This window comes from Brassica napus, chromosome C3, assembly GCF_020379485.1.
Source record: "Brassica napus cultivar Da-Ae chromosome C3, Da-Ae, whole genome shotgun sequence".
Classification (NCBI taxonomy): domain Eukaryota; kingdom Viridiplantae; phylum Streptophyta; class Magnoliopsida; order Brassicales; family Brassicaceae; genus Brassica; species Brassica napus.
The window spans coordinates 71,248,996-71,264,647 of record NC_063446.1 but is presented as its reverse complement, the minus strand read 5'-3'; the positions used below and the strand labels follow the sequence as shown (position 1 = coordinate 71,264,647).

General features: G+C 33.8%; 2 protein-coding genes across 2 annotated transcripts; one reads left to right on the top strand and one right to left on the bottom strand.

Annotated features, from left to right (window-relative positions):
- The first annotated feature begins 6,482 nt into the window (after window positions 1–6,482).
- On the top strand, window positions 6,483–6,968 carry LOC125583368. The gene has a single exon (XM_048750211.1). It carries the CDS (start codon window positions 6,483–6,485, stop codon window positions 6,966–6,968), a length of 486 nt encoding a protein of 161 aa, XP_048606168.1.
- A 1,119-nt stretch (window positions 6,969–8,087) lies between these two features.
- Window positions 8,088–10,373, bottom strand: LOC106359490 (protein NRT1/ PTR FAMILY 1.1-like). Its single transcript, XM_013799177.2, has 2 exons — window positions 9,189–10,373; window positions 8,088–9,065 (listed from the first exon to the last, which is right to left on the bottom strand). The coding sequence occupies exons 1-2, from the start codon at window positions 9,746–9,748 to the stop codon at window positions 8,165–8,167; spliced, it is 1,461 nt and encodes a 486-aa protein (XP_013654631.2). The 5' UTR covers window positions 9,749–10,373; the 3' UTR covers window positions 8,088–8,164.
- Between the last annotated feature and the right edge of the window lie 5,279 nt (window positions 10,374–15,652).

Below are 15,652 nucleotides of genomic sequence, written 5' to 3'. Positions count from 1 at the left end.
TAACCGACGTGCCATGAGAGTGTGTCTGCCTCTGCGAGTGCCCTAAAGCCACGTGCATGGATTGTCCTATGCTCTTTTCGTTCTTAGTTTCGACTGATTTCAGCTCGATTAGACAACCACTCACTACACTGTCACGGGAGAGAGCTACTAGGTTTTCTTGTAACAATTCTATTCTTTTTTTTTTTGTCAACTTGTGGTAACAATTCTATTATATTTGCACGTTTTCTTAATACAAAATTTGAATCTCGAGATATATTATAACTTTCAATAGGTTTAATTATATATAAAAACAGAGAAATAAATATAGAATAGTTCATTATATATATATATATTGAAAGCAGCTGTATACGTTCAAAAAGGTAAAAAATAATCTAAATTAGTTATAACTTATATCTTGAATAGTTGTAATTAGTAAACATTATCAAAATCTAGATACAAGGTCATGTCTAATGAAACAAAACCGAAACAAAAATATGTCTAAACCCTCTTTGATAATGCAAACTTTTAGGGATTAATTATTCTAAGTTTCATTTAGTACAGTATATTCCTAAAAATAAGTATTGTTAGTGCTATTTTCTTGAGTTTGTAAATCTATTTCACGTTTATAACTCACATATTAAGAAAAAATTATTAACCAACTTTTACTATATTTTTTACAAAATACATAATGAATTTTATTTACTAAGCATATTTGCCGGGGAAATGCTCTTGTTGAAACCGCATGACTCAAAACGAAACGGTTTAAATGTGTTTGTGTAACATTTATAGAATAGACCTAATGAAAATATGGGCTGAGATTTATAAGTGGAATATCCCCTATATATTAATTGGGAAGCATTTGAACAATTAGAACCTTAATTTTGTATTAATTAAAAAAATCTCAAATTCTAGGTGGCACTCTAAATGCCTTCTAAATCTCATTTCAAAGAATTTTAAAACATCTAATATAAACTATAGTTTAATCTAATAGTGTCACAATATTTCATAATTATATAACACTAGAGAACATTATATTAACCTAAAATATAAGAAGTGTGTATTATTTCCTTAAATAAAAACTACGGAATTGCCTAATATGATTTACATATATACGGCAATTAATGATTATGAATAATAAAGATTTGATAACAATTTTTGCATCCTTCTTCATTTTTGTTTAAATTTATTTTATTAAAAATAATTAAAAAATCACATTAACCATATAATAAAAAATTAGATTTTTTCTTATATGTTATATTTTGAATATTTTAAAATGAGTTTAAATTACAAAAATGAGGAAACCTTATATGTTATATATATTTTTAAAAATGACTTTAAAATACAAAAATGATGGCACCTTATATGTTATATTTTTCTTATATATTAGAATTTTCTTATATGTTATATTTTGAAATTTTTTAAAACGATTTTAAATTACAAAAATGTAAGTTTTCTTTAAGTATACGACTAAAAACATTAAAATGACATATATTAATTCGATGGTTGATTTAAGAGCTTTCAAAACCATATGGAAGATAAAAGTCAAAATAATTTAACTGTGAAAACAATACTGTTCACTTTTTTCAAGAATGTCTTCGAGGGAAAAATAAGGTTTTTATGTCATAATTTGTTTAACCTAAAATATAAAAATTGTGTATTCTTTCCTTAAATAAAAGCTACGGAATTACCTAATATGATTTACATATATATGACAATTAATGATTATGAATAATAAAGATTTGATAACAATTTTTGCATCATTCTTCATTTTTGTTTAATTTTATATTATTAAAAAAAATAAAAAATCACATTAACCATATAATAAAAAAATTAGATTTTTTCTTATATGTTATATTTGGAATTTTTTAAAATGACATTAAATTACAAAAATGAGGAAACCTAATATATTATATTTTTTTTAAAACGACTTTAAAATACAAAAATGAGGACACCGTATATGTAATATTTTTCTTATATGTTAGATTTTTTCTTATATGTTATATTTTGAATTTTTTAAAACAACTTTAAATTACAAAAATGTAAGTTTTCCTTAAGTATACGACTAAAAACATTAAAATGACATGTATCAATTCGATGGTTGATTTGAAAGCTTTCAAAACCATATGGAAGATAAAAGTTAAAATAATTCAACTGTGAAAACAATACTGTTCACTTTTTTCAAAAATGTGTTCGATGGAAAAAATAAGGTTTTTATGTCATAATTTGTTTAATGTCCAATCCGATCAACCCATGATGTATTAATTATAGTTTTGTTCCATCATTTTTAATAAAAATTGATCTAATCCATCGGAAAGAAATTATATAATAACAACAAAAAATATTGTATATATATAAATAAAATTATCAAATATATAAAAAAAAATTATCGATAATATATAGAAATAAACTCGCCCTGCGCAAGGCGCAGGTCTTATCCTAGTAACATAAAATTTCTAAAATGGTTTCTCTAAGGTATCTCCGATATGACTCTATTTTTTTCTCTATAATTTACGCTAAAATAGAATAACTCTATTATAGAGTAACTTTTGTTCCAATGGTGTTACTCTATTATATAGTGAAATATAGAGGAATGTCATATTTTACTCTATATTTGGAGTGGAAAAGTGATATTACTCTATATTTTACTTTATAATAGATTAATTCTATTATAGATTAATATCATCGAAGCAAAAATTACTCTATAATAGAATTACTCTATTTTAGTATAATTTATAATAAACAAAATAGAGTTCCATTAGAGATAGTCTGACCGATGAAATTTGATCTACATGAATCATTGTTGACAAAATATTCCAAAACTTTTTTTATGTCGACTATATATTTGGTTTTGCATTTTTTATATGGAACAAAGGCGATAGTGAAGTAGCTGAAATGTAACTTATACGTTGCTGGTATTTCTCAATAAATACCAGCAAAAATGGTTTGTTAAGTAAAGAGATTTATAATTTGTCTAATAGGTAGAAAATAAATAAACTGGACTGAAAATAATTAAAATGGGAACAAAACTTAGGTTCACCTCCTAGGGTGAACTTTAAATTCACCTCTTCTTCTAATACCAATCAAAGTGTCATATAGATTAAGTAATAAATTTAATGGTGTGAGTTAGCAACTTAGACCATCTGCAACGGCGGTTCAGGACGAGTCCGTAGCCCAAGTCCTTAGCCCAAATGGAATATAATATTGATAATTGGGCTAAGATTATGACGGATCAGTCCGTAAATAAGGGGTAGAAGGATCAAGTCCTTGTGCACGTGGCGTCTGATGGTTGGCTCGGTGAGCTATTGTGTTCGGTTTTGTGAAAAAAAATTCATTCGCGACGGTAGGCGAGAAAAAAAAAATCAGAGCTCGAGACGAAAAGGCGATTTCTCTTCGTCGTTGATCGTCTTCTTCCGTGATCTTCAAAGGTAAATAGCCTTCTTCTGTGGTAGATTTAAGGATAGGTTAGCTTCCTTGTTGTTCGTTTTTCCGTTTGAATCGATTTGGGGATTTCTTCGATTTAGGGTTTCAAAAATTTTCTGGTTTTCAATTCGTTTTCAAATCGTTTTCAACTGGGGATCTTTTGGTTTGTAGTTAGGGTTTCAATTCGTTTTCGGTTTAAATCGATTTAGTTTGCTCGAAAACTCATTACTCGTTTTCGGTTTCAATTCGTTTTCGTTTTCGGTTTCAATCGATGTAGTTAGTGTTTCAATTCATTTTCGGTTTCAAACGATCTTCTAGTTTGTTCTTACGGTTTCGAAACACCAATCGTTTTCAGCGAAGATTCGACATCGATTTGTTTTCTTATACTCGGGTTTTGTATGTGTTTGCCTTATACAAAACGTATCTGTATGGTTTGCTGTTGCTTATCTTGTTTTCTCTTTAGCTCGAAAACTAATTACTCAATCCCTCTGTTAGCTTTATGTGTATCTGGTAAACTGTTTAGTTGCTTTTCAATCTAAGTTAATGTGTACTTAAACTCATTACTTAATGTGTTCTTAATCTTTAGTCTCTTTTGTTGCTTTGTGTTCTTAATGTTTTGTTTTCTTCTTCGCTAACAAAGTTTCTGTTTTTTTTTTTTGCAGGCCAACGAACCATGGGACAAGACTATAGCTACACTCAGCCTTCTTCATCAGACGAGTTTGACATGACCCCTTTACTTTGAGCAGAAGCTGATCTCTACGCGAATGAAGGTGAGAGTAGCTACACAATTGCAGAGGCGGATCAGTACCCACCGGAACCTGAGGCTGATGAAGGGATCCCGAGGACATGCTATTGCGGTAGTGAGCCTGTTGTTGCAACGTCGTACACTACTAAAGATCCAGGAAGGAGGTACTTCTCCTGCGACAACGTTGACGATGGAGACTGCCACATCTGGAAATGGTGGGATGTGGCGATTCAAGAAGAGCTTGGTGAAATGCATACACAACTTAGGATGATCAAGGATCAATTCTTTGAGAGTGACCAGAAGGTGGCTAAGCTAGAGAAGATCGTGGGTGTGTTAACTAAGAAGAAATCAGTGGTTAAATATGGGTTGCAAAGGGAGTTTTTCTACTGGTCTTGGTAATACTGGTCATCGTAATGGGCTAGTAAGTTTCATTCCTTATTTAGATAATATCTTTGACACCAAATTAAAATTGTTAACTGTTTTATCTTATGTCTTTCAAGGAAGAGCTTCGGAGGATTTAAATAACAGTGTCTGAACTCGAGATGGGCTTCATAGGTACAATACTTTCACTCTTTTTTGTTTCAGTAATAAAATTTAACTATACTGGTCATGCTTTAATAGTCTGATTTGAGTGGTGGTAAATGCTTGTTTGCTTTCTATCTGCCTAACTACTCCGAACCTAAATGCTAGTTTACTTTCTATCGCTTACTTAAGTGTCTGTGTTGCTAATAGAGTAACACATACCATCATCTAAACATGATACCAGAACTGGGTTTGTTAATCTAATGTATAGTCAATTTTCAGTTGACCTTGAGTCACCCGAACCTGCTTGGTTCGGTAGCCAAGGTCCTGATGAGTATGGTTTCCACCCTGGTGTCGAGTCTTCTGTCCAGCCTAGTGTCAAGTCTTCTGTCCAGCCTAGTTCCGAGTCTCATGTCCAGCCTAGTGTCGAGTTTGCTAGCAAAGAGCGGAGGAAATGGTCTCCGATTGAGGATAAAATCCTCATTGGTGCGTGGCTTAACACCAGCAAAGACCCCGTAGTCAACTGTGACCAGAAAGCTGAACGTTTCTGGAAGAGAATTGTTGACTACTACAACGCAAGCCCTCAACTGGTTGGGACAGTACCTAGAGAGCTTCGTCCAGCCAAGCAGAGGTGGGCTAGGATTAACGAGCAAGTCTGTAAGTTTGCAGGATGCTATGATGCGGCGTTGAGGGGGCAGAGAAGTGGTCAAAATGATGATGATGTGATGAAAGCTGCCCTCGACTCATTCTTCAACATTTACGAGCACAAGTTCAGCCTCGAACATGCGTGGAGGGAGCTGAGGCATGACAAGAAATGGTGCACGACCTATATGGTTAAAGACGGTGGGAAGGAGAAGCGCAAACAAGTGGTTGACGTTGATACAGAAGATGAAGTACCCGAACCTGAAGCCAGACCAGTTGGTGTGAAAGCTGCTAAAGCTGCTGGTAAGAGGAAGAAGAGTGGCAAAGAAGAAAATATGTCACAGCTACAGGCCATCATGGAAATGAAAGGAAAACTCTCTAAACAAAAAATTCTTGAACGTTTACTTGCCAAAAAAGATCTACTATTTGAGATGGAAGAATCTCTAAAACTGAAACTCATGTCTGAGATGTTATGATGCTATTAAGGTATTAATGTTCGTAAGAGGTATGCTCGAGTAGTTGTTACATGTGCGCATTGAGTAGTTAGATGTTCGAAGTATTTGTTACATGTGCGCGTTGCTTTTATTCTTTACTAACTCTTGTCTTTGCCTTGTTTCAGGTTCAACAAAGAGGACATGTGAACCAAGTCACGGGTGTATTTGGAGTTGCGAAGTTTTTTGTTGTTTTCCTCAAGTGACCAGAGTCACGGGTGGTGCATTGAGGTTGTATAAGTATCAGTCTTTGCTTGCGGAATTAGATATCTCTTTTGTTGTGTTTCCTCTCTATCAAATTTGTCTCCTTTTGTTGTAATCCAAAGTTGTAATTTTGTTGCTACAAACTCGAAGTGTAATCGAAGAAGTTTGCTTCTCTTTAGGTAACTTCTCCAAAGTTGTTGTCTGGTTGCTGCTTTTGTTTATTACATTGTGGTCTTACGTATGTGTTTGATGGTATAAACATCATAATTATTTCCTGTATGCTTCTATTAACGTATGTGTTTTCTATAAAATATTTACATACCAAATTAAATTAATTATTATTTTATAGTAATAAAAAAAATAAGTTATAGATAAAAAAAACTATACATAATTTTATAGTAATACAAAAAAAAGAAGTTATAGATTAAAAAACTTATAGATTAAAAAACTTCTTATTTTTTGAAGCAGGATATCTTAAAATGTCGTCATCTTCATCCGACGAAGTTTTCGAAGAAAGATTTGACGAAGTTTTCGAAGAAAGATTTGACGAAGTTTTCGAAGAAATCTTCGAAGATACATTCACCAACATAGCCGAGGCCCAAACCAGTAACCAAAGGAGCCGTGCTTATATTGAACAAAACCGTGAAGGAGGACAAGACCGCGTATGGAATGACTACTTCAGCGAAGATTCGACATTCTCGTCACAATTATTCAGACGCCGTTTCCGCATGAATAAGGACTTATTCTTGCGTATTGTCCATGGGCTATCAGAGAACATTCCATTCTTTCAGCAAAGAAGAGATGCAACCGGGAGGTTCGGTCTTTCTGCACTACAAAAATGTACGGCAGCAATTTGTATGCTTGCTTATGGTTCTGCGGCTGACACGGTTGACGAATATCTCCGACTTGGTGAGACCACTGCACTTTCGTGTTTACATAATTTCACTGACGGAATAATACAGTAATTCGGAGATGACTATCTACGACGACCCACACCGGAGGATCTTCAACGACTACTCGATATTGGAGAGAAACGAGGGTTTCCTGGGATGGTCGGGAGCATTGACTGTATGTACTGGGAGTGGAAAAATTGCCCGACCGCTTGGAAAGGACAATACGCACGAGGATCAGAAAAACCGACAATTGTCTTAGAGGCTGTAGCTTCACAAGATCTTTGGATATGACACGCTTTTTTCGGTCCTCCAGGTACCTTAAACGATATTAATGTCCTCGATCGGTCTCCTGTTTTTGATGACATTTTAGAAGGTCGAGCTCCGAGGGTAAAGTACATGGTCAACGGACACATGTATAAGTTGGCGTACTACCTCACAGACGGTATATATCCAAAATGGTCAACATTTATCCAATCTATCACCCTCCCTCAAACTCCTCAACAAGAGTTATTTGCTAAAGTTCAAGAAGCAGCCCGAAAAGATGTGGAGCGGGCTTTTAGAGTATTGCAAGCTCGATTTGCGATTGTCAAAAACCTGGTTCATACATTGAACAAAGAAAAGATAGGAAAGGCTATGAGAGCATGTAACATACTACACAATATGATAGTTGAAAATGAACGAGATGGATACATGCGGTACGATATATCTGAATTTGAAGAAGGAGACGTCACCAGAAGTTCACAGGTGGAAACCAAGAGGCCTACAAATCTGAATAATATGTTTCCCAATCGGAATGATCTTCGTGATGAGTATATGCATGAACGATTGAAGAATGATTTAATCGAAAATATTTGGAAGAAATTTGGTGATGAAGATTAATAATTAGTGTATCTTTATATCTTTATATTTAATCATTGTATCTTTATTTTTAATCATGCAATTAATAAAATTTCAATTTCAATTTAAAATTTTTTTCCTAAGGATTTTATCTTCGGAAACACCATTGGACGATCAGTTTGATTCGAATCCTTAACTATTCAAACAAAAACCAAAAAAAAAAAAAATATTACTAAAATATTCCTAAAGATTCATTGGTGAACCTCACCATTGCATATGCTCTTAGGCATACACACCAGTAGTGGCTTCTCTAAGGAATAATACACACCTACTAAGATAATCCTCACTTTCCTAAATCCAAATCCAAATATATATAATTATAATTACATGTATACAAATATATTAGATTATATAACACACACCATGCATCTTTAGTTTAATTTAACAGCTTCTTCTTGTTCTTCTCCTCTCACACCATTAACCTTATCATTCCTCAACTGGTCCATCGCGGGACCATACGACCAGCTACACACTATGTAATAAATGACATTAACGAAGCTCAAGATGGCTAAAACCCAATAGTAATAATCATAATGACCCTTGTTGATATTATCTTCAATCCAGCTCTCTCCACCCTTCTTTGAGCTATTCTTGACCACATTGAGGATCACACTAGCCAATATATTAGCCACTGCCATTCCTAGACCAAACAAGGCAGCCACAATGCTAGACATGCTTTTAGGAAACTCGGTATAGAAAAACTCCGTCTGTCCTATCCCGGTTAAGGCCTCTGCCAAACCGTGAAGCACATACTGCGGTACGAGCCACATCGCTGAGATGTTCACTATCCCGTTGGCGTTGTTTGCAAGTCCTTGGCTTATTGCGGTTCTCCTTCTGTAATGCTCGACAGTTGCGGAAACCGCCATTGCTAGGAAGGATATGAATAGACCTAACCCCATTCTGATCTTGACATTGATTCTAACCGGTTTGCCTCGGATCTTGGAAGCTAATGGGAGGATTGCACGGTCGTAGAGAACCACCCATGCTATTAGGGCTATGATTGTGAACATGCCAAAAGATCCAGGTGGGATTTTGAAGGTTGAATGGTCGCTCAAACGTCTATCCATTGAGTTAGCTTGAAGCAACTGAAACGAGTTCTGGCTCACGTTTATAGACATCATTATCCCCGTGGACCATACAGGTATCACCTTGACCAAAGCCTTGAGTTCCTCAACTTGGTCCTTTGTACAGAGCCTCCATGGGTTTAAGGCCAAACCATCAGCACCAATGTCTTCCTCTTGGTTGCTTGATACACAAGCTTTATTCAAAAACCTAATTAATTGCAATATTTTGTCAAAACTCCTTAAACCCATCAAAAACGATGTATAAGTTTTTTTTACATAAAAAATCATTCTATTATTCAGATATATATAATACAAATTAATTTTATATTACCTCAATTTGTCACTTGGAGCTTTAAGTTCAGAATCGTTCAGGTGGTAATAACAGCCATATGAGTCATTCTGACCCGGTAACATTAACTTCCTGTTCACGTAAGCTGAAACAGCTACTTGAGCCAAACCAGTGAACAAACTCTCGGTCGCATTGCGTTTAACATAGAGAGGAGACGCCAAAACAAACAAGATACCCGCGGGTAGCATGAGAATCGCTGGGACTCCAAACCCTATTCGCCATCTCAAATGATCTTGAATGTAAACAATGACAGTGAAAGCGATCAAGACAGCAACCGATGAAGAAGCGTAGTACCAACCAAAGAAACTCTCAAGAACACTCTCGTACTTGGGATTCTCTTTGTTGTCTAATTGATCAGCACCAAAGGCTAGAGAACACGGCCTGATTCCACGAGATCCAATCGATCTAAGTGCAAACGCGAAATACAAAAGAGCCAACTGAGAAGATGTCGCTGCCGTAGAACTGCACTTGGTTACGGTAGATACTACACACGGTGATGGCTTCACTTGTGGTAACATCGCCGTTAGCCATAGAACCATCATCCCCTGTAACGTTCAATTCAAACAATTCATTAACAAAGACTTTATATCGGGGAAAATCGCATTTTAAACCCTAAGAGTGTCACATTCTCGCACTTTAAACATTGAACGTTATTAACTAGCATTTTAAACCTTGAAAGTGACATTTTTATCATAGAGGTTTACTTGTTTACCAAGTCAACGAGGTGACACGTGTCGGTTTCTTTCTTAAAAAATAAAATAAAAATAAAATACATAGAAAATTCGAAAAAATCAATTATTTTTAAAAAATTCAAAAAATATAAAAATAACATTTCAAAATAAAAAATAAAATAAAATATTTTAAAAAATTTAATTCAATTATAAACCAATAAATATATATAATACAATAACTTGAATGGTGATACTAGATTCTGTTTTTTAGGTTTTTATTTTTTTAAAAAAATTTATTTATTAATACTTAACTTATTAAATTTTTGTGAATCTAGAAAATATCTCATAGACCACTTAAAAATGTTTTTGACCTTAATTAAAATAATGTAAGTTAGTTTGAAATATAATTAAGAGATAGAGAGGTATGCCTTTAGATTTGTATATGTTAGGTTTTGGTATGAGTGGAGCTTCTTAGATAAGTAATATATAGTTTAATTTCTGTAAAGTTTGATTAGTTATTTATTTAATTTCAAAGTTATTTACTATTTTTAAGAACTTCACTTATAAGTTAATTTTTTTTAAAACAAACTTAAAATTACTAAAATAAATATCATTTTAATAAATAATACCAATAATAGGATTAATTTTGAAAATTTAACAAGTTAAGTATTAATAAATCAAAAAAATTAAAAAAAAATTAAAAACCAAAAACGAGAATCTAGAATCTCCATTCAAGTTATTATATTATAGAAACATTTGCATTGCAGGTCACATTTCTACTTATTTATTACAACGTAGGTCACTTTGTTCTACAAGGTTACTTTCTTTAGAAATAAAGCTGATTCTTAACTAATTCAATTCTAAAGTAAATCTGTAGTTTCCTAACTAGACTAGGCAAGTGGCGGGATTTATTCTCAGCCATTGATTTTATATGTTTTTTCAATGGTTTGGATTCTCTATCACACATCTTAACAAATAAGAGAATTTTATTAATTTTCTTCTCTCATCTAGCGTCATCTTCTTCTTCTTGGCTGATTTTTTTCCAGATTTCATAAATCCAATTTCCATAAAAGGTATATTGTTAAATAAAGGGTGACGTTTAGAATTTAAAAATAACTAAAAAAGAATAACGGACGACGACGCGGCTAGCTAAACCGTAAACCCTAAATCTTAAATTCTAAACTCTAAACTTTAAATCATAAACTCAAACACTAAATCCTATACCCTAAACCCAAATCCTAGACCTTAAACCCAAACTGTATACCTTAAACCCAAACTATAAACCCAGACCATATATCCTAAATCTAAATCCTAGACCTTAAACCCAAACCTTATAGTGTCTAGGTGTAAGGTTTGGGTTTACCGTTTACGATTTGGATTTTAAGTCTAAAATTTGGGTTTACGGTATACGGTTTGGGTTTTGGATCTACGATTTGGTTTAGGGTATAGGTTTTGGATTTAAGGTTTACGGTTTGGGTCTATGGTCTAGGATATGGGTTTAGAGTACAGTTTGGGTTTAGGGTATAAGGTTTGGATTTTGAATTTAAAGTTTAGGGTTTATAATTTAAGATTTAGGGTTTACCGTTTAGTTATCGGTGTCATTGTCGTTAAAATTAACATTATTTTTTTTTTAGTTATTTTTAATATTTTTTAATTAATTATTTTCGTGACATTTTGATTGATTCTACAAATAGAAGTGAATTTAAAAGTTCAGGTGAACCTAACTTTGTTCTTAAGCTAAAAGGGGCCAAAAGAAGATTTTGACAGGCAAATCTAATAATTCATTACATGGCCCAAGAAGAAGAAGGAAAGTTATTCTCAATGGGTCTGCATGTGCGCGTGTTCTAAAACCACGTGCTAGGTTGCAGTTGTCATTTGCTTTTTTCTTTCCTAGAGCATCTCCAAACTAGGGCTATCGAACGGTCTGCCAGGGCTCAATTGGACATGACCAATTGGATCATTTTAGTTTTGGATAGTAATACGTGGTCAATATTGGACAATAGTCCAAATAAATGTCCAAGATTAATAGAGATCATGTCCAAATGGGCATGCCCATGGACACTCAATAACATTTATAATTATTTTTCAATTATTAGTTAGATTTTATTTTTAAATTTTTTAAATTATGTTTAATTTCCAAAATTATAAAAGTATTTTTTCTTGTCAAAACTATAAAACTATGTTCTCCTTTCAAAATCGAGAAATTTCATTTTTCCGCCAAAACCGAGAAATTTCATTTTTCTGCCAAAACTGAGAAATTGCGTTTTCCAGCCAAAACCGAGAAATTGCGTTTTCCCACCAATACCGAAAATTGCGTTTTCCTGATAAAACCGAGAAATTATGTTTTCCCATCAAAACCGAGATATTGCGTTTTTCCGCCAAAATCCGAAAAATTATGTTTACCTGCCAAAACCGTAAAATTACGTTTTCCTGCCAAAACCAAAAAATTGGGTCTTCCAGCTAAATCCAAGAAATTACGTTTTCAGCCAAAATTGAAAAATTGTGTTTTTCTGCCAAAACCGAAAAATTATGTTTCCCACCGAAACCAAGAAATTATGTTTTCCGCCAAAACCGAGAAATTATGTTTTCCGCCAAAACCGAGAAATTATGTTTCTCGCCAAAACCGAGAAATTGCATTTTTCTGCCAAATTTATGAAATTCATTTTTTCGTCAAAATTGTGAAATTATGTTTTCCGTCAAAATCGTTAATTTTTTATTTTAACGATAAAACTGTTTTTTTTGTTAAATTGTAAAGCTATGCTTTCTTTTGTTAAACTCATGAAAGTATGTTTTAAGAAGTTCATGGACACATATTGTCCATTTGGTTTTCGCCCAATTGAACCATGTACCAATTGGTCTTTTTTCCAGTTGGACCATTTATTAATTGGGCACATCCATATCCCGCCCAATATGAATTGGACTGGGCTAACCCATGGTCAGCCCGCCCAGTTGACACCTCTGTCTCCAACCCATATTAGATGAAAACATTTGAGCAAAAACACCGTATCTATTTTTTTTTTCTATTTTAGAGATCTCTATTATAGAGATGAGACGGAGATGGTGAAACGCATAAACTCAACTGAGTTTCTTCATTAATGCTTTAACATTTTTTAAAAAAAATTGATTAAAAATAAAATAAACATACCAATAATTTTTCAATAGCCATTAAAATGATGTCATTTTGTCCTGAGAATTTCTCAAAAACTTTTCAAAATCTTTCTTACTAAAGACGTATCTTCATTTCTCTCCTTTTTATTCTCTTTTGTTTTTTTCTTGTTTTATTATTCACCAGATATCCTACTGATACTGTCACTGCGCTTGCCCTTAATTTCGTCTGATTTCAGCTTAATAACACAACCACTCACTGTCACGGGGAGATATTTGCGCGTTTTCTTACTACCAAATGTGAATCTCGAGATTTTTCCCCCTGTACTTTCTAAAAGTTAGCAACTTATCTAGAAATCTAATTATATAAAGTAGTGTTTCCCCCCTCCTTAGAGTGTCACGTCATTAAGTAGAGGAAGGAAACGCTGACACGTGTCCGTAGATTTAAAAAAGAAAAACATCACCGACTGTTTGCTACTTCTTTTTCCGATCTCTTATTAGCTGCCTACGAAACCAGAAAGCCAAGCGTTTCGATCTCTTCATATACCTTACAATTCAGTTCTTCCTACCGCTTCATCTTTAATGTATAAGTGGAAAATTTCAGTCAAAGCCGAGATCTGATTCACACTTTATTTCTGCCACAGATCCTAACGCACGTACGGCAACGAAATGTACCAAGTATTCGCTCAAATCCAAGGATACATGTTCTTCAGTGTTCTTCATGTTTGCATCATAGAGATTGACTTCGGATTTTTCCTTCTTGATTTGAATCTCATGGTAAGACTCTTTATTTTCTTCAAGATTCTGTAGTTTCTGGAGATCTTTACAATTACAAGACCGTTGATCCAATCTAAGTTTTTAGTTCATTCTTCTGTTGCTAATAATTCAAAACTTTCTAAACAGCTGACCGTGTTATTAGCCACTACGATCGGAGCGCCTGGCAAACAACATGTAGTCTTTCGGCTCAAGCCAACTAAGATGTCCCTGACGACATGAGGTTCGGAAATTCAGATTAAAGTTTTTTCTCTTTAATCTTAGATCAGTAAAAGAGGAGTTTCTAATTTTTTTGTATATAACTAATAATTCTTTGAATAAATTTTTCTTTTTAATTTCTTTTAGTTAAGTACTTCTTGGGTTTGTTTCAGTTTTGAAACTTGAGTCTTTACTTCTTGAATAAAAAATAGGAGAGAGTGATGAAAAGATCTTCATTTGGTCACAAGATGAGACAGAGTTTCTATGATATCACTAACTCTCAAACTCAAAAGATGAGCTTAATCTTCAAGAAACCGGTTTAGCACCGAGTGGCCGGCTGATGAAGGTTGAAATCTCATTCTGGGTTTGTAAGTCTCTAACTTGCGATCTCATTGTCTTAAATAAATTGACTGGATTTGATTTTGGTTTTATTTGAGATCAGGAGATGTAAAAGTATTGTCTTTAATCAATAAAAAAGTAAAACAATTGAGTAAGCAGATACCAGTTGTACATGGAGCAATACACAGTTTGCACACATGTCTTGGTTTAATTCAGGGTCCGATGCACCAAAGAAAACCATTCATTTTTATACATGAGATAAATTTTGCTAGAAACAAGGTGCAACCAGAACTTACTGCTCTATGCTCATATGTTTTGTCAGTTCTTCACTTCTTTGTTTAAGAATGGATATGTTTCAGGTGAAAGCTTTGCACCACGAGGTTACTTGCAAAAATGCTTTGCTTAAGGCTAAATGTTCTGAACAAGAGGTTTGGTTTCTTGCCTGTTATTTCTAAATCATCTTCTGAACTTATATATTAACCAACAAGTTGTATACTCTTATAAATCATCTTTAGGTATTGCATTTACTTTCAACTTACGTCTGTATTTCAAACTAAAGTTGGATGTGTTTCTGATATTATTCACACTTTTCGGATCAGTAAGGTGAGAACGCACCACCATAAAATACACTAACAGCTGAGAATGTGCTTATGTTTTTGGAACCGTTTGTACCAAATAGAAGGTTATTCATTACAAGCAAATGTAGATATTTGTTCATGATCTTGCTTAAGAATTGCTATAACTATTGTTACTTATTTCATTAATTTATGATTATCTTCCTTTGTTTCCTTGATGGTTTTATCTTCCAGTCATAGTCACATCAACTGCACACAATGTTGAGGCAGGAAAAGAGAAACCTGAAAAAAATGTCTTTGATCTAATTGTTATATAGAGCTGAGTAACGTTTTATATTAATTTGATGTTGGTAGGGATTTGGGCTGGAATGTACAATACGCTAATTTTGATGGTCCAACATATGAGTGGGTTGTCATTAGCCGCCAGCCTAACCTTATTGGCAAGTAAGGTTTTGTTCAAGCTCAAGATGCATACACATGGTCCTAGCTGTTGTGTGTTTGATGAGAGTTTTAACTTCTTTATAGGTGAAAAGGACACTGTGGCAGTTCACACCTGTTCGTTGGGACAAAGACGATCGGCATCCACTGCAAGCCACTTGGCATGTTATTCAAGTACTCACTCTTTGCATCATCTTCTTGACAGTAGCGTTGAACACATTATTTCTCAAGTTTAGCATGTGGATCCCTTCAACAAACCCATTGATTCTCTATAGCCTGATCTTGTGGTTGCTCATAGCTTGAGCTGAAGCCCTGGAATCTGATTATGTCTTTGATGAATCTTCAG

Bases quoted from the DNA above. Each gene is read 5' to 3' on its own strand.
- LOC125583368 (XM_048750211.1), top strand. From the start codon at position 6,483: ATGTCGTCATCTTCATCCGACGAAGTTTTCGAAGAAAGATTTGACGAA.
- LOC106359490 (XM_013799177.2), bottom strand. From the start codon at position 9,748: ATGATGGTTCTATGGCTAACGGCGATGTTACCACAAGTGAAGCCATCA. The intron at 9,066-9,188 runs GTAATATAAAAT...GCAATTAATTAG, and splicing joins GCTCCAAGTGACAAATTGAG to GTTTTTGAATAAAGCTTGTG.